The sequence below is a fragment of the Tachyglossus aculeatus genome, chromosome 9 (assembly GCF_015852505.1).
Source record: "Tachyglossus aculeatus isolate mTacAcu1 chromosome 9, mTacAcu1.pri, whole genome shotgun sequence".
NCBI lineage: Eukaryota > Metazoa > Chordata > Mammalia > Monotremata > Tachyglossidae > Tachyglossus > Tachyglossus aculeatus.
Genome location: NC_052074.1, coordinates 13,951,811 through 13,975,767, shown reverse-complemented (window position 1 = coordinate 13,975,767; position 23,957 = coordinate 13,951,811). Strand labels below are relative to the sequence as shown.

Sequence of the window (23,957 nt, the reverse complement as noted above, 5' to 3'; positions counted from 1 at the left end):
TTTAAATGCCAAAAGCAACAAAATCGGTGGGTTTGGAAATCTACTATCTCCTCCAACAGTGGTAGAAATCAGTGGAGAAGGCGAGTGAAGAAAGGGGAGAAGCAGAGTCCAGCTTCTCACGGTTTGTCCTTGACAAACATCACCCATTTTCCCCCTCTTTGCGCTCCACCCCGCCAAGTCAGTCTGTTTTCCCTCACCTCTCTCTGTCCCAATTTTGGCAACTGGCCAAGGGAGACATTCTGTAGGTGGGCAATCCCTAGGCTATCATCAATCACAGAATTATAAGACCTCCTAAGGCAGTAAACACACTGAAATCTTGTCTTCAAAGAAACAAAAGGTGGCCATTCTTTTTTTTTTTTTAATGGTATTTATTAAGCACATATTATGTGCCAGGCACTGTACTAAATGCTGTAGTAGATATAAGCTAATCAGGCTGGACTCGATCCATGTTAGTCTTAATCGCCACTTTTCAGATGAGGAAACTGAGGCACAGAGAAGTGACTTGCCCAAGGTCATACAGCAGGTACGTGGAGGAGCTAGGACTAAAACCAGGTTCTAGGAATCCCAGATCCATGCTCTTTTCACTAGGCCACACTGCTTAAAAAAAAAAAATTCCCAAATTTTTCTCAAATTGAAAAAAATCAATACCCTAACTTGTAAAGAAGAAAAAAGGGGGAAAAAAAACCACAAAATCAACAATCAAGTTACCGGTTTGATTCGAAGCTGATCACCCACCACCTCCAGTATGGCATGTCGTCTTGACACTTTTTTGTCTGCTATCTGGAGAGACAAAATAACGTTATTAGACATGCGCTTCATAAAAAAAAAACCCACCTGAAAATAAAAACAAACATAGAACCGGAATAGAGAGACAGAGAGGGGGAAAGCAGAGTAATTCAATAACTCCTAAATCAGTTGGATTCCACATTTCTAGGGTCTGGAAGAAACAAAACTGGTTTGAAAGTGCTTTCTTCCTGAGACAAGTTAAATCTACAACCCGGTACTGCACTAACTCATCAACTGTATCGATCCTATCTTTCACCTCCGTTGGGCACTGGATTTCCACAATATCTGTCGGCCCCAAACCAGATAGATAATGTTATTGAATGACCATGCAGGAAACTAGAATGAGTCCCCCTCATCCCCCTCATCCTCACCAGGTGCTACAGTCATTAGAGGCTGAGAAACAGCAGTGGAACGACTGAGAATGCTAGTCACTCTGATATATATGTTTATATGTATATATATATATATATATCAGTGTGAATAGCACTGTCATAGCATATATATATATATATATATATATATATATATATATATATATATATATATATATATATAGCACCTGTAGTCATCACCTGCTGATGGTTTTAGACTTCATCATCACTGGAATATCAATCAATGGGATATAATGTACGCTAAGGATTTGGCATTGAGGCAAGACAAAGTTTGGCTAGATATACAGAAAATCATCCTTATAGTGCAAGGTGGTTGAGCACAGCAAGGAGAATGGGGACTCTCTAGCTTGGCTTGTTTTAAGAAAATTTTTTAATTTTTTTTTAATTAAAAAAAAAACTTTTTAAAAAATTAGCCACCATCTATCCTGAGTGATTTAAATTTAAATTCCGAGGACAGATATTTTGCAAGGGTCAGAATGACTCCAGGTCACTTCAGTGTCAGAATAACTCCTTTTTCCCTATTAAGTAAATGACTGCCTGATCGATCAATCAATGCTAGTTTTTGAGCCCTTACTGTGTGCAGAGCATTGTAATATGTGCCTGGGAGAGAACAATAAGAGTTGGTAGACGTGATACCTGTCTTTAAGGAGCTTACAGCCTAGTGGGTGCTGACAATAATAATAATGATGATGGCATCTGTTAAGCGCTTACTATGTGCAGAGCACTGTTCTAAGCGCTGGGGGGGATACAAGGTGATCAAGTTGTCCCACGTGGGGCTCAAAATACATTACATATAGGGGAAGTAGCAGAATGTAAGGCTATCTACATAAGTGCCGTGAGGCTGAGGGTGGGGTGAGTATCAAAGTGCTTAAGGAATACTGCCCCAAGTTCATCTCCCAAACCCATCCCTTCCCACTCCAACCAAATTGTTCCCTCCCTGGTATAAGCTCTGGCCTCCTCATCACTAGACTATCTCCTCTCCTTAAATCCTCCAGTGACTCCCTCTGTTTCCACATCGAACAGGAACTCTTCAGAATCTATACCATCTCCCTCCATTTTTTTCACTCATCAATCACTCATATTTATTCATCACCATCCATAATGGCACTTTTTACGGTATCTGTTAAGCGCTTCCTATGTTCCCCCTCTCCATCCCCCCATCTTACCTCCTTCCCTTCCCCACAGCACCTGTATATATGTATATATGGTTGTACATATTTATTACTCTATTTATTTTACTTGTACTTTTCTATCCTATTTATTTTATTTTGTTGGTATGTTTGGTTTTGTTCTCTGTCTCCCCCTTTTAGACTGTGAGCCCACTGTTGGGTAGGGACTGTCTCTATGCATTGCCAATTTGTACTTCCCAAGCGCTTAGTACAGTACTCTGCACATAGTAAGCGCTCAATAAATACAATTGATTGATTGATTGATTCCAGGCAGATATTATACGAAGTACAAGTAGACAGGGTTGTGGGGGAATCCAGCCCAGATGGGGAGGTGGAGACGGGGTTGTGGAGGATCCTGCCCAGATGGGGCTGGTACAGCCAAGGCTGGAGTGGTGGGGGAGAGGATGAGCCCCGATGGAGAGGTGTAAGCAGCGTGACTCAGTGGAAAGAGCCCGGGCTTTGGAGTCAGAGGTCACGGGTTCAAATCCCAGCTCCGCCACTTGTCGGCTGTGTGACTTTGGGCAAGTCACTTCACTTCTCTGGGCCTCAGGTAGCTCATCTGTAAAATGGGGATGAAGCCTGTGAGCCCCCAGTGGGACAACCTAATCACCTTGTAACCTCCCTGCTTTGCACATAGTAAGCGCTTAACAAATGCCATTATTATTACTATTATTCTCTGGGCCTCAGGTAGCTCATCTGTAAAATGGGGATGAAGCCTGTGAGCCCCCAGTGGGACAACCTGATCACCTTGTAACCTCCCTGCTTTGCACATAGTAAGCGCTTAACAAATGCCATTATTATTATTATTATTCTCTGGGCCTCAGCTACCTCATCTGCAAAATGGGGATGAAGCCTGTGAGCCCCCACTGGGACAACCTCCATCACCTTGTAATCTCCCCAGTGCTTAGAACAGTGCTTTGCACTTAGTAAGCGCTTAATAAATGCCATCATTATTATTATCTACCCCAGCGCTTAGGACAGTGCTTGGCACATAGTAAGTGCTTAATAAATGCCATCATTATTATTATTATCTACCCCAGCGTTTAGAACAGTGCTTGGCACATAGTGTAAAGAGCCCGGGCTTTGGAGTCAGAGGTCAGGGGTTCAAATCCCGGCTCCGCCAACTGTCAGCTATGTGACTTTGGGCAAGTCACTTCACTTCTCTGGGCCTCAGTTGCCTCCTCTGTCAAATGGGGATGAAGACTGTGAGCCCCCCGTGGGCCAACCTGATCACCTTGTAACCTCCCCAGCGCTTAGAACAGCGCTTGGCACATAGTAAGCGCTTAATAAATGCCATCATTATTATTATTCTATTAGTACACAGTAAGCGCTCAATAAATGATTAATTGATTGATTGATTAGAACAGTGCTTGGCACATAGTAAGCGCTTACTAAATGCCATCATTATTATTATTCTATTAGTACACAGTAAGCGCTCAATAAATGATTGATTTGATTGATTAGAACAGTGCTTGGAACATAGTAAGCGCTTAATAAATGCCATCATTATTATTATTCTATTAGTACACAGTAAGCGCTCAATAAATGATTGATTGATTGATTAGAACAGTGCTTGGCACACAGTAAGCGCTTAATAAATGCCATCATTATTATTATATTAGTACACAGTAAGCGCTCAATAAATGATTGATTGATTAGAACAGTGCTTTGCACATAGTAAGCGCTTAATAAATGCCATCATTATTATTATTATATTAGTACACAGTAAGCGCTCAATAAATGATTGATTAGAACAGTGCTTGGCACATAGTAAGCGCTTACTAAATGCCATCATTATTATTATTCTATTAGTACACAGTAAGCGCTCAATAAATGATTGACTGATTGATTAGAACAGTGCTTGGCACATAGTAAGCGCTTAATAAATGCCATCATTATTATTATTCTATTAGTACACAGTAAGCGCTCAATAAATGATTGATTGATTGATTAGAACAGTGCTTGGCACATAGTAAGTGCTTAATGAATGCCATCATTATTATTATTACATTAGTACACAGTAAGCGCTCAATAAATGATTGATTGATTAGAACAGTGCTTGGCACATAGTAAGCGCTTAATAAATGCCATCATTATTATTCTATTAGTACACAGTAAGCGCTCAATAGAGAAGCAGCGTGGCTCAGTGGAAAGAGCCCGGGCTTTGGAGTCAGAGGTCATGGGTTCAAATCCCAGCTCCGCCAACTGTCAGCTGTGTGACTTTGGGCGAGTCACTTCACTTCTCTGGGCCTCAGTTCCCTCCTCTGTAAAATGGGGATGAAGACTGTGAGCCTCCTGTGGGACAACCTGATCACCTTGTAACCTCCCCAGCGCTTAGAACAGTGCTTTGCACATAGTAAGCGCTTACTAAATGCCATCATTATTATTATTATATTAGTACACAGTAAGCGCTCAATAAACGATTGATTGATTGATTGATTAGAACAGTGCTTGGCACATAGTAAGCACTTAATAAATGCCATCACTATTATTATTATATTAGAACACAGTAAGCGCTCAATAGAGAAGCAGCGTGGCTCAGTGGAAAGAGCCCGGGCTTTGGAGTCAGAGGTCATGGGTTCAAATCCCAGCTCCGCCAACTGTCAGCTGTGTGACTTTGGGCGAGTCCCTTCACTTCTCCGGGCCTCAGTTCCCTCCTCTGTAAAATGGGGATGAAGACCGTGAGCCCCCCGCGGGACAACCTGGTCACCTTGTAACCTCCCCAGCGCTTAGAACAGTGCTTGGCACATAGTAAGCGCTTAATAAATGCCATTAAAAAAAATAAATGATTGATTGATTAGAACAGTGGTTGGCACATAGTAAGCGCTTACTAAATGCCATCATTATTATTATTATTTATTATTATGAGAAGGGGTTGCGGGGGAGGAGGCAGGACCCCCCCCCCCTCACTTACTCCCAGCAGCGGGCCGCGGCCGATGACCGTCTCCCCCGTCGCCAAGGCAACGCGCGCGCCGCCGTCCGCCGGGGCCAGCTCGAAGCCCCCGGCCATGGCGCCGCGCGCCCCACTGCGCGGCACGCGCACGCGCCCCGGGCCTCTCGGGACTTGTAGTCCGCCGGCCCCTCCGGCGCCTCCCTTCCGCCCGCCCAGCCGGGCCGCGGGAAACTACAACTCCCGGCATGCCCCGCCCCCGCGCAGGCGCAGAGGCCGGGCCGGGGGCCGGAGTGCCGAGCGTCGAAAGGGCCGGAAGAGGAGGGGGCGCGAGCGCCGACCCCCCGCCAGGTACCGCGTCGCCATGACGACGGGACAGCCCCCGTCCCCTCAGCCCGCCGTCCCTTCGTGGGGGCCGTTGGCGCGGGGCCCCTCACATTTATTAATACAGATTTATTCATAATGATAACGGGATTTGCTCAGCGCTTACTATGTGCAGAGCGCTGTTCTAAGCGCTGGGGAGGTTGCAGGGTGATCAGGTTGTCCCACGGGGGGGCTCACAGTCTTCATCCCCATTTTACAGATGAGGGAACTGAGGCCCGGAGAAGGGAAGTGACTGGCCCAAAGTCACACAACTGACTTTTTATTTTGTTGGTATGTTTGGTTTTGTTCTCTGTCTCCCCCTTTTAGACTGTGAGCCCACCGTTGGGTAGGGACTGTCTCTATGTGTTGCCAATTTGTACTTCCCAAGTGCTTAGTCCAGTGCTCTGCACATACTAAGCGCTCAATAAATACGATTGCTGATGATGATGATGATGATGACAGTTGGCGGAGCCGGGATTTGAACCCATGACCTCGGACTCCAAAGCCCGGGCTCTTTCCACTGAGCCATGCTGCTTATTACTCTATTTTACTATCCTATTTATTTTGTTTATAGTAATACTAATGATAGCATTTATTAAGCGCTTACTATTTGCCAAGCACTGTTCTGATAATAATAATAATGACATTTATTAAGCGCTTACTATGTGCAGAGCGCTGTTCGAAGTGCTGGGGAGGTTGCAGGGTGATGAGGTTGTCCCACGGGGGGGCTCACAGTCTTCATCCCCATTTTACAGATGAGGGAACTGAGGCCTGGAGAAGTGAAGCGACTTGCCCAAAGTCACACAGCTGACACTTGGCGGAGCCGGGATTTGAACCCATGACCTCTGACTCCAAAGCCCGGGCTCTTTCCAATGAGCCACAGTGCTTATTACCCTATTTTACTCCTACGTAATTAGTATCCTATTCATTTTGTTAATAGTAATTATAATGATAGCATTTATTAAGCGCTTACTATGTGTCAAGCAATGTTCTAATAATGATAATGATGGCATTTATTAAGTGCTTGCTGTGTGCAGAGCGCTATTCTAAGCGCTGGGGAGGTTGCAAGGTGATCAGGTTGTCCCACGGGGGGGGTGGGGGCTCACAGTCTTCATCCCCATTTTACAGATGAGGGAACTGAGGCCCGGAGAAGTGAAGTGACTGGCCCAAAGTCACACAGCTGACAGTTGGCGGAGCCGGGATTTGAACCCATGACCTCTGACTCCGAAGCCCGGGCTCTTTCCACTGAGCCACGCTGCTTATTACTCTATTTTACTATCCTATTTGTTTTGTTTATAGTAATAATAATGATGGCATTTATTAAGCGCTTACTATGTGCCAAGCACTGTTCTAATAATAATGATGGCATTTATTAAGCGCTTACTATGTGCCAAGCGCTGTTCTAAGCACTGGGGAGGTTGCAAGGTGATGAGGTTGTCCCACGGGGGGCTCACAGGCTTCATCCCCATTTTACGGATGAGGGAACTGAGGCCCGGAGAAGTGAAGTGACTTTCCCAAAGTCACACAGCTGACAGTTGGCGGAGCCGGGGTTTGAACCCATGACCTCTGACTCCAAAGCCCGGGCTCTTTCCACTGAGCCACGCTGCTTATTACTCTATTTTACTATCCTATTTATTTTGTTTATAGTAATAATAATGATGGCATTTATTAAGCGCTTACTGTTTGCCAAGCACTGTTCTGATAATAATAATAATGACATTTATTAATCACTTACTATGTGCAGAGCGCTGTTCTGAGTGCTGGGGAGGTTACAAGGTGATGAGGTTGTCCCACGGGGGGCTCAGACTCTTCATCCCCATTTTACAGATAAGGTAACTGAGGCCCCGAGAAGTGAAGTGACTTGCCCAAAGTCACACAGCTGACAGTTGGCGGAGTTGAGATTTGAACCCATGACCTCTGACTCCAAAGCCCGGGCTCTTTCCACTGAGCCACGCTGCTTATTACTCTATTTTACTCTCCTATTTATTTTGTTTATAGTAATAATGATAACATTTATTAAGCGCTTACTATGTGCCAAGCACTGTTCTAATAATAATGATGGCATTTATTAAGTGTGTACTATATGCCAAGCGCTGTTCTAAGCACTGGGGAGGTTACAAGGTGATCAGGTTGTCCCATGGATGGGCTCACAGTCTTCATCCCCATTTTACAGATGAGGTAACTGAGGCCCAGAGAAGTGAAGTGACTAGCCCAAAGTCACACAGCTGACAGTTGGCGGAGCCGGGATTTGAACCCCTGACCTCTGACTCCAAAGCCCGGGCTCTTTACACTATGTGCCAAGCACTGTTCTAAACGCTGGGGTAGATAATAATAATAATGATGGCATTTATTAAGCACTTACTATGTGCCAAGCACTGTCCTAAGCGCTGGGGTAGATAATAATAATAATGATGGCATTTATTAAGCACTTACTATGTGCAAAGCACTGTTCTAAGCGCTGGGGAGGTTACAATAATAATGCAGGCCTTCCCAGACTGAGCCCCCTCTTTCCTCTCCCTCTCCCCACAGCACCTGTATATATGTTTGTACAGATTTATTACTCTATTTATTTTACTTTTATATATTTACTATTCTGTTTATTTTGTTAATGATGTGCATCTGGCTTTACTTCTATTTATTCTGATGACTTGACACCTGTCCACAGGTTTTGTTTTGTTGTCTGTCTCCCCCTTCTAGACTGGAAGCCCGTTGTTGGGTAGGGACCATCTCTATATGTTGCCAACTTGTACTTCCCAAGCGCTTAGTACAGTGCTCTGCACACAGTAAGCGCTCAATAAATACGATTGAATGAGTGAATGGCATTTATTAAGCAGTTCCGGACTCCGGAAAATTAGGCGTAAAACGTGGTAAAGTTATTTGCGAGAGGTCCATGATTGATAGTTTTAAGTGACTAAGTGCCCCTTATCTACATAACCAGAGTAGCAAGGTTGGGTGGTAATTTCCCAGGCATTCACGAAATTAATTTATCTCCTGCCCAGCAAAAGTGGGCCAAAAACAGCGAAAAGAAAGCAGTTTGCAAACATTGCAGAAAATCGGGTACAGAATCGCTGAGTTGATGGGGTCAATTAAAAAACACAAACTCTTGTTTAATCTTTGCGGTGGTAATATATTCCCTTTGTGTCACTCAGTGGTATTAAGTGCTTACTGTGCAGAGCACTGTACTGAGTGCTTGGGAGAGTCAATACAACAGTTGGTAGACACAATTGCTGCCCTCAAGGAGCTTAAAATTGCTTAATCTGTAGTACTCTTTGAACACCTTTTGTGTACAGAACACTAAATGTTGGGAGAGTTCAATAGAATTAGAAGACTTTACAATCTAAGCAGGAGGAGGCAGCTGCTAAAAAAAAAAAAAATTACACTATAAATTCCAGTAAGGGCAAGAATCATGTGTACCAACTGTAATGTTCTCCCAAGCTCTTAGTACAGTGCTTTGCACACAGCAGCTGCTCAAAAAGTACCATTGTTGGATTAGAATTGGGGTTTTTGCTACTTATTTGAATTTCTGTGAAAAGGAGGACAGTTGGGAAGTGAGTAGTTCAGAAACTACATTTAGAAACAGCTTTATATGCCTTTTGATTGTTTCAAATGGTATCAGTGCCTATAGCTTTCCTCAAACCAAACAATTTCACATGGTTCATTTAGGGCTCATAAGTGCCCCGTCATCCCTAAATCCAATTCAAAAATTGAAGGGTAATCCCAAACAATTTCCCTAGAAAGCACATAACCAAATTTTTCAGTAACTTAACAGAACTAAATTTCACAGATTTACTGTGAAATCTGTGACTTTCTTGTCAAACTATGTAGTTACTGAAAATTGAATGGAACATTCTTCACTGTTAAAAATAAGGATTTTAATAAGAATTGGAAGATCATTTTTTGTCAAACTGGACTCTTTCATTTCAATTCAAAAATTGAAATTTAAAAGGAAAACCCATAAATATAGTCTGAAATGTGATGGAAAAAAAATTGACATTTTTCAACCCTGTGTTTTAGGTCCCAGATATAATTTTTCATCAGCCAAGACATTAAACTATGCAGAAAAACTCCAAAAGGAATAGTCATCCAGTGGAGAAAGAATCAAATACTGATAAGAAGAAAGAAAGTAAAGAAGACTTTGTTGAAGTGCTACCTCCAGAAGTCACGTTTCAAATTTTTAGTAAACTTGACATCCAGAGTTTATGCAAGGCCGCGATGACTTGCAAAAGGTGGAACCAAGCCATTGAAAAGAGCGACTACTTATGGAAGCACCACTGTTTGACTGTCCGAGCCATCTGCCAGAAAGAAATTGATGGTGATCGAGGAAATGGGTATTCGTGGAGGGTAAGTTGAAATTTTATTGGCGTGTTGTAGACGGTGCTTGAGGAAAAGGAACTGGCATTTATCAACACCATCAACATCTTCGTAAGTATCAAGTATCCATAATGTGTAGAGCGCTGTATTAATTGTTGGGGAAGCTGCACAGAACTGTTTACCTATCGGTTCTTCAGGAAAGGCCAAAATGGTTAAGGTCTTTCTCTGTGACACCAACTTTCTTTTCCTGCTACATCGTCTGCCTCTGTCGTACCATCTGCCTATGTCTCTTTCATTCTACCTCCATCATTAATTCATTCAATCGTATTTATTGAGCGCTTACTGTGTGCAGAGCCCTGTACTAAGCGCTTGGGAGAATACATTACAACCATAAACAGATACATCCTTGCCCACAACGAGTTTACGGTTTAGAGGCTGGGTTGAGGGGGGAGACAGATTAATGCAAATAGATGATAGGGACATAAGTGCTGAGGGGCTGGGAGGGGGAAGTCCTCTTCGACCTTCCAAGTCCCTCTCTTTGCCTCCCACCCCCCAGTTCACCTGCTGTAACGTGATATATGTTGCCAACTTGTACTTCCCAAGCGCTTAGTACAGTGCTCTGCACACATTAAGCGCTCAATAAATGCGATTGATGATGATGATGATCAGACCTTTCCCCTCTCTTCTGTGGGATGGGCTCACATTTGGAGGTGCCGTGCCACCGTGGCCCCCATTCCTGCCTGCCTTAGGTCGGAGAACCAAGAGGATACCCATCCTCCATGAGGGGCCTGATGATTGTTATCTGCAGTAGACAGTAGATGCCTCTAAACTGTAAGCTCACTGTGGGCAGGGAGTTTGCCAACTCTGCTATATGGTACTCACCCCTCTGCCCATAGTAAGTGCTCAGTAAATTCTACTGGTGGTAAGGATGATAGTATTAGAGAAGCCAAGTGGAAAAAAGGATTCCTAGCTTACGCCGCTCTGCAACTTTGTCATCGGTCCTTCCTAAAATGTGCGTATTAGAAGAGCACTCTGTATTTCCAAGTGCAGGTGTCTCATGGTTATATTTAATAGCTCAGAAGTATCAATGCCTAGTGGGTAGAGCGCGGCCCTAGGAGTCTGAAGGACCCACATTCTAATCCCAGCTCCACCACTTGTCTGCTGCGTGACCTTGGACAAGTCACTTCACTTCTCTGTGCCTCCAATTCCTCATCTGGGGATCAAATGGGGATTAAGACTGTGAGCCACAGACTGTGTCCAACCTGATCAGCTTGTATCACCCCCATTGCTTAGTACGGTGCCAGGCACATAGTAAGCACTTCACAAATACCATAAAAGAATAGCAAAGCCCTGCCCTTTGATTTGCTCGCTGATGCCGTTCTGTGTTTAGTAGGCCCATTGCCTGCTTGCCTTGAAGTTTATCTAGCCTTTTACAGCTCTCTCAGCATTCTTAAGTGACCTGGAAGTTAATGACCATCTGTGTGGCATTTCCCCACTTAGAAGACTTCTGGGCCTTCTGCAGGTGTGGAGATTTCACTGCCACTCCCCGTTCCAGATCATTTCATTCATTCAGTCGTATCCCGTGAGCCTTTAGTGTGTGCGAAGCATTTATAAAGATGTTAAACAAACCTAATCTGAGCATTGATTTCCGGGAGGCCCCAACTGGACACACTTCTCTTCCATCCTGAAAATGCCCAGTGTGGGCAGGGATTGTCTCTCTTTATTGTGTACTTTCCAAGCGCTTAGTACAGTGCTCCACACACAGTAGGCTCGATCAATACGATTGAATGAATGAAATGGATCTTTATCCTCTTGTTTCCTATCTCTTTCCTAGTTTTCTACCAAAAATTTCTGATAATACAGTATTAACTGAGTGTCTGCTCTGGGCAGAGCTCTGTACTTAGCACGTGGGATTGTAGAACCACGTTCTTAGACACAACCCTTGCCCTCCAGAAGCTTACAATCAAGCTTACAATCAATCTTACAATAGATTGATCTACTGTAAACCTACTTTAAATGTCTGGAAGCTCAATAGTAATAATAATAATAATAATGGCATTTATTAAGCGCTTACTACGTGCAAAGCACTATTCTAAGCGCTGGATCCAACATTTTCTAATAATGCAGGATCCAACGTTTGTATATCCTCATTTTCTCTTTTCAATAAACGGATTTTTTTTCGTTGTTTCATTTTCATCCATTCGTTTTCTTTGGCTTTTGTTTCCTCTTTCAGGTCACACTTCTGAGGAATTATTGGAAGAGCAAAGTGAAGCACGAATGGCTGAGTGGCAGATACAGTAACGTTTCTTCTCCCATTAGCCTTCCCGAAAAAAACATGTGTCCTATGGACGCAGATACGTGGGGAGAAATTCTAGAAGCAGAACTTGAAAGATAAACCTAACTGACTCTTAGGGAACAACATTTTATTTATTTATCCATTATCTGTAAATAGAAGAAAGCTTGTGGGAACATTTTATGAAATTTTAAGCTTAATTTATTTTTATCTTGCACTTTATCAGAAAAAAGCTCTTATGTGGCAGGTTTTTATTGTACAGCTTAAAACTCAACACATTTTATTTTTTAAATACCTTTCTAGTCAAATGATTTAAATAATCTCATGGATCTATTTTAAAAATTCCGCTTGTAATAATGGGAAGCCATCTGAGTTTAGTTTGTGTTTGCTACTTAGAAGCCAAATCTGCACAAGCCAAGTGCATTTTAGCAGATTTTTTTTCTTCCTCAAGGTGTCCAACAAGTGGGGGTGGAAGAGGTCCAGGCAGATCCTGTGACCCCACTCTTTCCACTAGGCCACAGCTGCTTCTAAGCTAATTTATCGGGGTGAGTTTCCAATCCGAGGCAGACATAGGCCCCGAGGGAAGTAAAACAGGCAGCTAATGGGCAGCGGATGCTTCTGCGCCCTACTGCAGATAGGGCATGCTCCTGGTCGAACGATGGACCCGCGTAGGACTGAGTCACAAGACTGAAACCAATGACCCCCACGATGCCAAGGAAGAAAAGAGTCAGTCAGAAATTCGACTTCCACCTACTCGAAACAAGGCTGTTGAACCATTTGGAAATACGGTTTGGTGTGTTTTTTGTTGAGGCTGTTCCTTCTAATTCGATACGATGCGTCACCTCGTGCGGACGCACCAGTGACCACTGAGGAAGCAGGAAGCTTTTGTGAGCCGTTCACTGGAGAGAAGAGCCAAATGACAAGAACCGGCTCCAAGGGAAGAACATCAGCAAGGGGACTGGATGGTGAGCCTCAGCAGATTCCCGTTCATAAGAGCCCGTGATTTTCGACACTCAAAGTGTCGGTGTAAGTGGTATTAAACGCAAATAGTTTGGTGCTATTTATTAAATCATACCTGGAAAAACAACTCATTTTCAGAAAGGTGGTCATCGTATGAGATTCAAAATTCGTCGTTAGAGGGATTTGAGCAATCAGTGGTATTTATTGAGCACTTATTGTGGGCACAGTGCTATACAAACCACTTGGGAAAGTACGGTGCAGTTGAGTGGGTAGATACAATCCCCACCTATCATCAAGCTCCTTGTGGGCAGAAAATGTGTCCATTTATTGTTGCATTGTACTCTCCCAAGTGCTTAATACAGTACTCTGCACACAATAAGCGCTCATAAGTACAATTGAATGAATGAATGAATGAATGAATCATTCGTGGTATTTATTTTACGCTTACATGGAGCTTATGGCCTATGAGGGAGCTAGACATTAAAACAATTGACACAGGAAATAGAGTATAAGAATATACTCAAGTACATCCTTGAGTGTCATGCCGTGGGGTCGGGGGGGGGGGGAGAGGAGCATCAGTATGCTTAAGGGGTTACAAGCTGTAATGTGATGCAGAGGAGAAGATGTGTAGGGGAAATGAGGGATTAAACAGGAAGCAAGAAAAGCAGTGTGGCCTAGTGGATGGACCTCGGGTCCAAGTTCCGATCCCGGCTCCACCACCTGTCTGCTGAATGACCTTGGACAAGTCACCTGACTTCCCTGTGCCTCAGTTACCTCATCTGTAAAATGGAGATTAAGACTATGAGCACCATATGGGACATGGACTGTGTTGTACTGTTGTATTGTACTCTCCCCGTGTGCTCTGCACACTGCAAGTGCTCAATAAATCCGATAGAATCAAGGTATCTAGCCCGGTGCTTTGTACAGTGCGTGGCGCTTAACAAATACCGCAAAAAAATCCAAAATCTAATTACTCCGAGTCTGTTTGTCAAAATTAGATTTCGATTACTGGAGCTTTATCTGTAGGCACTTAGCTACCTCCCTAAAGTGCTTTGGGAAGATCAGAGAAATCACAATTGCAATAATTATTTTCCTGTAACTTTCTCTAAGCCAGGCTCCTAGCGCCACTTAGTGGGAATCCTTAATATCACAAAACAAGGACCACTGTCAAACATTCTCTCCTTCAGGTAGGAACAACTAGCTGTTGGGAATCCTTAAAACAACAAAACAAGGACCACTGTCAAACATTCTCTCCTTCAGGTAGGAACAACTAGCTGTTGGGAATCCTTAAAATAACAAACAAGGACCACTGTCAAACATTCTCTCCTTCAGGTAGGAACAACTAGCTGTTGGGAATCCTTAAAATAACAAACAAGGACCACTGTCAAACATTCTCTCCTTCAGGTAGGAACAACTAGCTGTTGGGAATCCTTAAAATAACAAAACAAAGACTCCTGTCAAACACTGTCTCCTTCATGTAGGAACAACTAGCTGTTTTACCAAGATCTTTAAAATTCATTCATTCAGTCGTATTTGTTGAGCGCTTACTGTGTACTAAGTGAATGTCTTCGAAGCTACATTTCCTCCCAATCCGATTCTACTTTTCCTTTATTTCCAAGTTTACACTGAATCTGTCTAGAGCTTTATTCCATCACTCACCCACCCACCGAGGCCCCATATGCACATGCCTACCCTGTCTGTTGTCAGCAATGCCATGTAGATCATTCATTCAATCATATTTATTGAGCGTTTACTGGGTGCAGAGCACTGTACTAAGCGCTTCGAAAGTACAAGTTGGCAACATATAGAGACGGTCCCTTCCCAACAACGGCTCACAGTCTAGAAGGGGGAGACAGACAACAAAACAAAACATGTGGACAGGTGTCAAGTCATCAGAACAAATAGAGTATCTTTCAGCGAGTATGGAGAGAGACTTTCTTGTGGTCTGTAAAATGCAAATATTGAGACAACATATTTAAAGAAGAGCTGAATAATTAAAAGTGTCCTCTCATCATAGGAAATTCTCCAACATCAATACAGGTTTTTGTATTTCATCATTGTGTAAAAATAATCTTTGCTCAAAGATGGGACATAGGCAACAGCAGAAGAAAATCTCAGAGCTTGAAAAGTTAATTTGCATGGTATGGGCAGCATAATCAAATTAAATGTATTGGTTAAGCGTTTACTGAGTGCACAACACTGTACTAAGTGCTTGGGAGAGTACAATATCACACAGTTGGTAGACATGTTTCTGGCCCACAAGGAACTTACAGTCTAGAGGAGGAGACAGATATTAATAAATATACATTATGGATAAGTGCATAGCGCTATGAGGATGAGGGTGAAGAATGAAGGTTACAAATCCAAGTGCAAGGGTGACACAGAGAGGGAGAAGTAATAGAGGAAATTAGGGCTTAGTTGGGGAAGGCCTCTTTCTCATGGTATTTAAGCACTTACTAGGTGTCAAGCATTATTCTCAGTGCTGGGGTTGGTACAATTAATCACATTGGACACAGCCTCTGTCCCGCAAGTAGGAGGGAGAACAGGTTTTGGATCACCATTTTACAGTTGAGGAAACAGGCATAGAGAAGTTTTAAGTGACTTTTCCAAACTCACAGAACAAGCAGTTGGCAAAGCTGGGATTGCTTTGGCCCATGCTCGTTCCATTTGGCCACATCACCTCTCCTCCATTGGAGGAGATGTGAATTCAATAAGACTTTAAAGGTGGAGAGAGTGGTAGTCTCTACTCTTAACTGAGTATTCCAAAGTTTAGCATTGATCCATTTTACCTGAAGGCAATATCTTACTTTCTCTAACAGAACCCTATCATTTTCATTGGCTACAAAGGTTCTTATCCTTTTATCTCAAAGCATGCTGTTCCAGCAGCCTGAAACCTGATTTATTCCATCACTATACAGACCACAACTCTCCCAATGCTAGTACTCCCTGTTGAATGGTTGTTTGACTATCAATCAATCAATATTATTTATTGAGTAGCCCCTATGTGCAGAGCATTGTACTAAACAATTGGGAAAGTACAATGAAAGAGAGTCTGTAGACATGATCCCTGCCCCTGAGGAGCTTACACTCTAGTGTGGGAGGCTGACATTAAAATTAATTACAGATTACAAATATTTAGCATTTGGTCTGCACCTCACACCTCGTTTAATTTCCGATCCTAATTATACAGCTCTTTTTTTTTACATGTTTTCTCACTTCCTTTGTTCTTTCATTTATCTATTTTTGTTATACCAAACTAGTCTTCACAAGGAAATGTACTCTATGCCCTACTTGGCTAACTACATTAGGTTGAACTGCAAATTGCAGCACATCATTTCCTGAACTTTAAGCTATCAGAGGAGCAGCGTGGCTCAGTGGAAAGAGCACGGGCTTTGGAGTCAGAGGTCATGGGTTCAAATCCCAGCTCCACCACTTGTCAGCTGGGTGACTTTGGGCAAGTCACTTAGCTTCTCTGTGCCTCAGTTACCTCAACTGTAAAATGGGGATTAAGACTGTGAGCCCCCCGTGGGACAACCTGATCCCCTTGTAATCTCCCCAGTGCTTAGAACAGTGCTTTGCACATAGTAAGCGCTTAATAAATGTCATTATTATTATTATTATTATTATTAGGAGACATGGAATATTAAATACTGGAGTGGTCATTCTGGTCATCTCAGGCTCTGTAAAAGGGGAAACTACCTAGTTTTTTTTTTAATGTCTCTGAATATAATGAGATGATGGTATACTAGGGCTATAAAAGGATGGGGATAACTTAAGAAAATCAATTTTTAAATGAACTTGTACTTCCCAACTGCTTAGTACAGTGCCCTGCATACAGTAAGCGCTCAATAAATACGATTGAATGAATGAAATAAGCAGCATGATGACTATAACTTACATCTACAATTGCTGCATCACAGTGCAAGTTATTGGGTGTGTAGTTTGAGGTGTTCAGAAGACTGAATTGAAAAAACGCCTTTGCATATCATGTGTCAATAATATCATCTGAGTACTTTGAAGATTTGAACCCCGGGTTGTTAACCTACAGGCACTGAGCATGTGTGCCCTCCCTTATTCCCCATTGACATTAGTTTGCCCATACACCCAGGAGCCCAAGCGCATAGTATAGTGCTTTGCACACATTAGGCGCTCAATAAATATGATTGAATGAATAAATGAATGAGTGAGCCCTGCACTTCCTCAGGCAGTGACTTCACAAATGTCTACTAGGAGGCAGCAATTCAGGCAGCCAGGACAAAGATGAGAGAGTGTAGCAGTGGCACTTCACAAACCACTAGAATCATCATTTCCTTCAAGCAATCAATCAATCGTATCAAGCGCTTACTAGCTCTTTACTAAGCTCTTGAGAGAGCTCAATAAGGCGGTTGGCAAAGACATTCCCTCCCAACAAAGAGCTCACACGCAGGCTCTCAGTCTGCAGCTTTGGTGACTGGGCTGAGACTCGTCGCTCATTTACAACAGGAACGTCCACCAAACAATCAATCAATCGTATTTATTGAGCATTTGCTTTGTGCAGAACACTGTAGTAAGTGCTTGAGAGAGCACAATATAACAGAGTTGGTAGACACATTCCCTGCTGTCCACAGTCATTACTGTCCTTTCCCATTTGTCTCATTTCTTTTTATTTGATTCCAACTGTTCTGTTCACTGGGCTAGCTCAAGACTCTTGGAAATCAATAAATCAATCAATGGTAGTTATTGAGTACTTACCTTGGGCAGAATGCTGTACTGAGCACTTGGAAGAGTACAATGGAGTATGTAGACATGATTCCTGTCTTCACAGAGCTTTCAATCGAGACGGGGAGACTGATATTAAATACAGGTAGGGTAAGCCACTGAGTATATAGATACATACTTTAATGCTCTAGAGGTTGGGGGTGGGAATGAGAAACATGCTTAAAGGGGTATGGACTCAAGTGCTTAGGTGATGCAGCATGGAGGGAAAATGAGAAAATATTAATATGAATTGATGATGTTGATTAATTGGGATTAAGGCTTCCTGAAGGAGACTAAACTGTAAGCTCATTTTGGGCAGGGAATGTGTCAGTTTATTGTATTGTACTCTCCCAAGTGCTTAGTACAGTTCTCTGCGGACAGTAAGTGCTCAATAAATAATATTGAATGAATGAAATGTGAATTATAGTTGGGCTTTAGAAGTTGAGAGAGAGATGAAGACATCATTACAAAACCCCCTAAGTAGCTTCAGTGAATCAATCAATCAGTGGTATTTATTGAGCACTTACTATGTGAAGAGCACTGTACTAAAACCTTGGGAGAGTGCACTACAACAGAGTTAACAGACATGTTCCCTGTTTACAACGAGCTTATCATCTAGAGGGGGAGACAGATTAATATAAATAAGTAATTTATAATATATATTTTAAAGATATGTACGTTGGTGCTGTGGGGTTTAGGGTGGGGTGAATAGCAGATGCCCAAAAGTAACAAGTCCAAGTGCATAGATGACGCAGAAGGGAACTAGACAGCCCTTAGGCCAAGATGTGACCCAAGAGTCTACAGAGTATTTCAATTCAGTCCATCCACCTGCCCTTCCGGACGGCTTCCAAGGGACACAGTTCTTTCACTTTGCGCCAGAGGCAGTACGGCCTGGGGGAAAGAGCGTTAGTCTGGACGTCAGGAGACCTGGGTTCCAATCCCTCCTCTTCCACTTGCTGCCCTGTGACCTGGCAAGTCACTTAACTCCTCCGGGCCTCAGTTGCCTCACGTGTCAAATGGGGATTGCGAACCCGTACTCCCTTCGTCTTAGAACTGTGAGCCCCACTCAGGACTGCGACTGCTTTGATTCTATCTACCCAAGTGCTTGGTGTGTAGTAAGTGCATAGCAAGAACCAGGATTGTTATCACTGAGAGCCTTCCATAAACTTGGGGGTTAAAGATCTTTGCTTTGATTCTACTGCCCAGTGATGCTTTAGTTCCAGAGGAGCAGACTGCAAGCCAGCGTGAACAGGATGTTGGGGCTGAGGTCATAAGTTTCAAGAGGCGAGAAGCATTTAACCCCCTTCATCATAAGATCCTTCTCCCTGTGAGCAGCAAAGCCGTGACTAATCAGAAGAAAAATCTAGTCATTCTTACCACAGGGTGTTCAAAGCACCCCACCCTGCCAGATCAAACAGTTTTTAGTTGCAGTCTCATTCCTTACCTCACTGTGGGCTGCCCTGGAAAAGCTGATGATGAAATTCACTCTCATCCTCTCCCAAGCATGTAGTACAGTGCTCTGCACACAGTCAGCGCTCAACAAATTCCACTGATTGAACGTCAGAAGAGACACTTACGTGCTTCGTGCCGGGCACAGAGCAGGGAATTTAACCCCCTTGTTCTAAGAGATCTGAGGAGCAGGGAACGTGAATTCTTATTAATGTCTGCCCCTCCGCTCTAGGCTGTAGCTCATTATGGACAGAGACCGTGTCTGCTAATTCTGTTGTATCGTACTCTCCCCAGCGCTTAGTACAGTGCTCTGCATATAGTAAGCGCTCAATAAGATTGGTTGATTGATTGATACCAACTCTCCAGTAGTATACTGTCCCAGGCATTTAGTACAACACTCTCTCCGCACATGGTAAGTGCCCAGTAAATACATTTGATTGACATTGATTGAGATAATAATAATAATGGTATTTGTTAAGCGCTTACTATGTGCAAAGCAGCTTTACTTCTATTTATTCTGATGACTTGACACCTGTCCACATGTTTTGTTGTCTGTCTCCCCCTTCAAGACTGTGAGCCCATTGTTGGGTAGGGACCGTCTCTATATGTTGCCAACTTGTACTTACCAAACGCTTAGTACAGTGCTCTGCACACAGTAAGCGCTCAGTAAATATGATTGAATGAATGAATAGAATAGTTCTATTCTACTGGACGCTTCCCTTCTCTGGTCACAGTGAGGGTGATAATGAATCTTGAGTGGCAACATTTTGGTGCCTCCTATAGCTTTCCTTGCAGGCAATGTTAGTAAAGCAACAGAATCCAAATCCGGGTCCTAATAAGCCAAAATGATATTATCCACTTGGGACACATTCCTCTTCCCTTTGGAAGTGGGATACTCAGCTAAAGGAAGTAACATGGGAAGGAGCGTAGCTTATTGGATAAGTCGTGGGCCTGGAAGTTGGAAGACCTGGATTCTAATCCTCGCTTCACCATTTGCCTGCTGTGTGATCTTGGGCACGTCGCATAACTTCTCTGTGCCTCAGTTTCCTCATCTGTAAAATGGAGATTCAATACCTGTTCATTCATTCAATCATATTTATTGAGTGCTTACTGTGTGCAAAGCACTGTACTAAGTGCTTGGGAAGTACAAGTTGGCAACAGATAGAGACGGTCCCTACCCAACAATGGGCTCATAGTCTAGAAGGGAGAGACAGACAACAAAACATACTAAGAAAATAAAATAAATAGAATAGTAAATATGTACAAGTAAAATAAATAGAGTAATACATCTATACAAACATGTATACAGGTGCTGTGGGGAGGGGAAGGAGGTAGGGTGGGGGGGACGGAGAGGGGGAGAGGAAGGAGGGGGCTCTGTTCTGCCTCCTACTTATATTGTGAGCTCCATATGGGGCATGGACTGGATCCAACCTGATTATCTTGTATCTACTCCAGTGCTTAGTACAGTGCTTGGCACATAGTAAGTTGCTTAACAAATACAGTTATTATTACTACATTATTAATGATAATAATAATAAAAAATAAATTCCTAACGATGTTTAATCCAAACTGTGAAGAGGAAATGCATGTTATGGAAATGCTAAGTGTACATGCACAATCGAATGTACACTGCCTTCCTTTGTCCACCAGAGAGCCGTTAGCCTGAGGCTAGGGTGATCAAGTAGCATTTTTATGGCTATAAAAAACACAGTAAGCACTTTTAACAAGTGCTTAACAAGTACCATTATTATTTTTTATTAATATAATAATAAAAAAAATGTCTGGCTACTTGGGAAAGCTAAAATCCCTGCTTTTAAAGAGAAAGCTGGCCTCAGGGCTGGGATTCGGAACCTAGGTCCTAGGACCCCCAGGCCCTGCTCTTTCCATTAGGTCACGCTGATTTTGTCTGTATCATAGACTATGCCTTTACCATATATACAGTAGTAGCTATATGTAGGGCACAGAGAACGAAAGAGAGAGAGGGGAAAACCTATTTATTTCATATGCAAATGCATAGATATGCATAACTTCAAATATATGGGTATATTTGTATATCCTGTATATATGTATATCCTGTATATATGTATATATGTTTGTACATATTTATTACATATTTGTTACTCTATTTTACTTGTACATATCTATTCTATTTATTTTATTTTGTTAGTATGTTTGTTTTTGTTCTCTGTCTCCCCCTTTTAGACTGTGAGCCAACTGTTGGGTAGGGACTGTCTCTATATGTTGCCAACTTGTACTTCCCAAGTACTCTGCACACAGTAAGTCATCATCATCATCACCAATCGTATTTATTGAGTGCTTACTGTGTGCAGAGCACTGTACTAAGCGCTTGGGAAGTACAAGTTGGCAACATATAGAGACAGTCCTACCCAACAGTGGGCTCACAGTCTAAAAGAGATGGGAAAGGAGGAGGGAAGGAGATGGGGAAGGAGGAGGGGAAGGAGGAGGAAAGGAGAAGGGAAGGAGATAGGAAAGGAGGAGGAAAGGAGATGGGAAAAGAGGAGGGAAGGAGATGGGGAAGGAGGAGGGGAAGGAGGAGGAAAGGAGAAGGGAAGGAGATAGGAAAGGAGGAGGAAAGGAGATGGGAAAAGAGGAGGGAAGGAGATGGGGAAGGAGGGGGGAAGGAGGAGGGAAGGAGAAGGGAAAGGAGGAAGGAAGGAGAAAGGAAAGGAGGAGGGAAGCTCAATAAATAAGTGCTCAATAAATACGATTGATTGATTGATTCAAATAGGTACTCAATTCTTGTGGTCCCCGAAGAAAGTGATCTCATTGACAGGTGATCTTCAAATACAGGTTTTGCTGTATCTATCTGCACTTGGGAAGCAACGAGGCTTAGTGAATTGAGCAAAGAACTGGGAATGAGGAGACATGGTTATAATTCTGGCTCTGCCATTTGCCTGTTACGTAGCCTTAGGCAAGTCACTTAACTTTTCTCTGCCTCAGTGACCTCCTATGTAAAATGGGGATGAAATGCCTGTTCTCACTCCCTCTCAAATTGGGAGCCCCATGTAGGACAGAGACTAGGTCTGACTGAATTGTATTTACCCCAGTACTTGACATAGTAAGTGCTTAACCAATCCCACAATTGCTATTGTTATAGTAAGCTACCAATTAATACCACTGGTGTGTATGCCGCATGCTGTGTTATTGCAACAAGAGTGTTGGTCGATTATTGGTAATTCCCCATGTGTGTGCGTTAGGAATTTTTGGCCAAGAAACAGCCCAAGGACTAGAAGAGAGCTGGCTTGGGAGAGGGGCATGGAAAGGGGCACAGACATGGAGTTGGGCATTGCCTGAGGGGCAGCATGGCCTAATGGCTACAGCACAGACCCAGGAATCAGAAGGACCTGGTTTCTAGTCCCGGCTGTGCCACTTGTCTGCTGTGTGACCTTGGGCAAGTCATTTAATTTTTTCATAATGGCATTTATTAAGCACTTACTATGTGCAAAGCACTGTTCTAAGCGCTGGGGGGATACAAGGTGATCAGGTTGTCCCACGTGGGGCTCACAGTCTTAATCTCATTTTACAGATGAGGTAACTGAGGCACAGAGAAGTTAAGTGGCTTGCCCAAGGTCTCACAGCTGACAAGTGGCGGAGCAGGGATTCGAACACATGACCCATAAGCGCTTAGTACAGTGCTCTGCACACAGTAAGCGCTCAATAAATACGATTGATGATGATGACCTCTGACTCCAAAGCCCGTGCTCTTTCCACTGAGCCACGCTGCTTCTCCAATTTCTATTTCATTAATTTATTAATTAATTAATAATTAATTTTATTAAAAAAATTAATTTCTCTGTGCCTCAGTTACCTCATCTGTAAAATGGGGATTAAGACCGAGTCCTTTGTAGGCAGGGACCGTGTCCAACCGGATTAGCTTGTATCTAACCCAGAATTTAGGATGGCCAGGAAGAGTGGGGATTTGCTGTGGGGTCTTGGGGACAAATCATTCATTAATGTTTTCATTCACAAAGCATATTTTATGTCTTTCATTATACGGAAACTTTCAATAGCAGCCACTCTATCTGGTACCACCACTAGCAGAAGACTATTTGTGGTTAGGAGCATTTTTACTATGCTTTTAAAGTTAAATAATCTGGAACATCAAGAGGGTTTTCCCCTACCTCCCAGCACTGGAAATTTTTCACTTTGTGTAACCAGAAATTCAGAAAGAGACCTCTTAACAGCCCTGCAGTGAATGCATCACTGAGAAGCAGCATGGCTTAGTGAAAAGAGCCCGGGCTTGGGAGTCATACGATGTGGGTTCTAATCTTGGCTCTGCCACTTCTCTGCTGTGTGGCCTTGGGCAAGCCATTTAACTTCTCTGTGCCTCAGTTACCTCATCTGTAAAATGGGGATTAAGACTGTGAGCCCCATGCGGGACAACCTGACTATCTGGTATCTACCACAGCGCTTAGAACAATGCTTGGCACATAGTAAGCACTTAACAAATACCAAAGTTATTATTATTATTATGATCAAACACTGGATTTGGGGGCCATTGGATCTTACACAGCACAGTGTATTCCCTAACCACCGTAGAGAATCCTAGCTGGCATTCTTTGCAGGCAACAAAGTAGAATAATAAT

At 43.0% G+C, this 23,957-nt stretch overlaps 2 protein-coding genes across 3 annotated transcripts in view; one reads left to right on the top strand and one right to left on the bottom strand.

The window, feature by feature from the left end:
• APLF (aprataxin and PNKP like factor) overlaps positions 1 to 5,357 on the bottom strand; it is a 35,403-nt gene extending 30,046 nt beyond the window's left edge. Inside the window, exons 1-2 of the mRNA XM_038751442.1 lie at positions 5,262 to 5,357; positions 709 to 780 (exon numbers count right to left, since the gene is read on the bottom strand). Coding sequence (XP_038607370.1) covers positions 709 to 780; positions 5,262 to 5,357 — 168 coding nt within the window. The remainder of the gene's footprint in view (positions 1 to 708; positions 781 to 5,261) is intronic.
• FBXO48 (F-box protein 48) overlaps positions 1 to 13,291 on the top strand; it is a 57,802-nt gene extending 44,511 nt beyond the window's left edge. Inside the window, exons 1-3 of one of the 2 annotated variants that reach the window (XM_038751445.1) lie at positions 5,509 to 5,588; positions 9,615 to 9,941; positions 12,145 to 13,291. In XM_038751445.1, coding sequence (XP_038607373.1) covers positions 9,654 to 9,941; positions 12,145 to 12,306 — 450 coding nt within the window. In that variant the 5' untranslated portion in view covers positions 5,509 to 5,588; positions 9,615 to 9,653 and the 3' untranslated portion in view covers positions 12,307 to 13,291. Of the gene's footprint in view, positions 1 to 5,508; positions 5,589 to 9,614; positions 9,942 to 12,144 lie in introns of those variants that run through there. The other variant, XM_038751446.1, reaches the window with a different exon arrangement.
• The last annotated feature ends 10,666 nt before the right edge of the window (positions 13,292 to 23,957 follow it).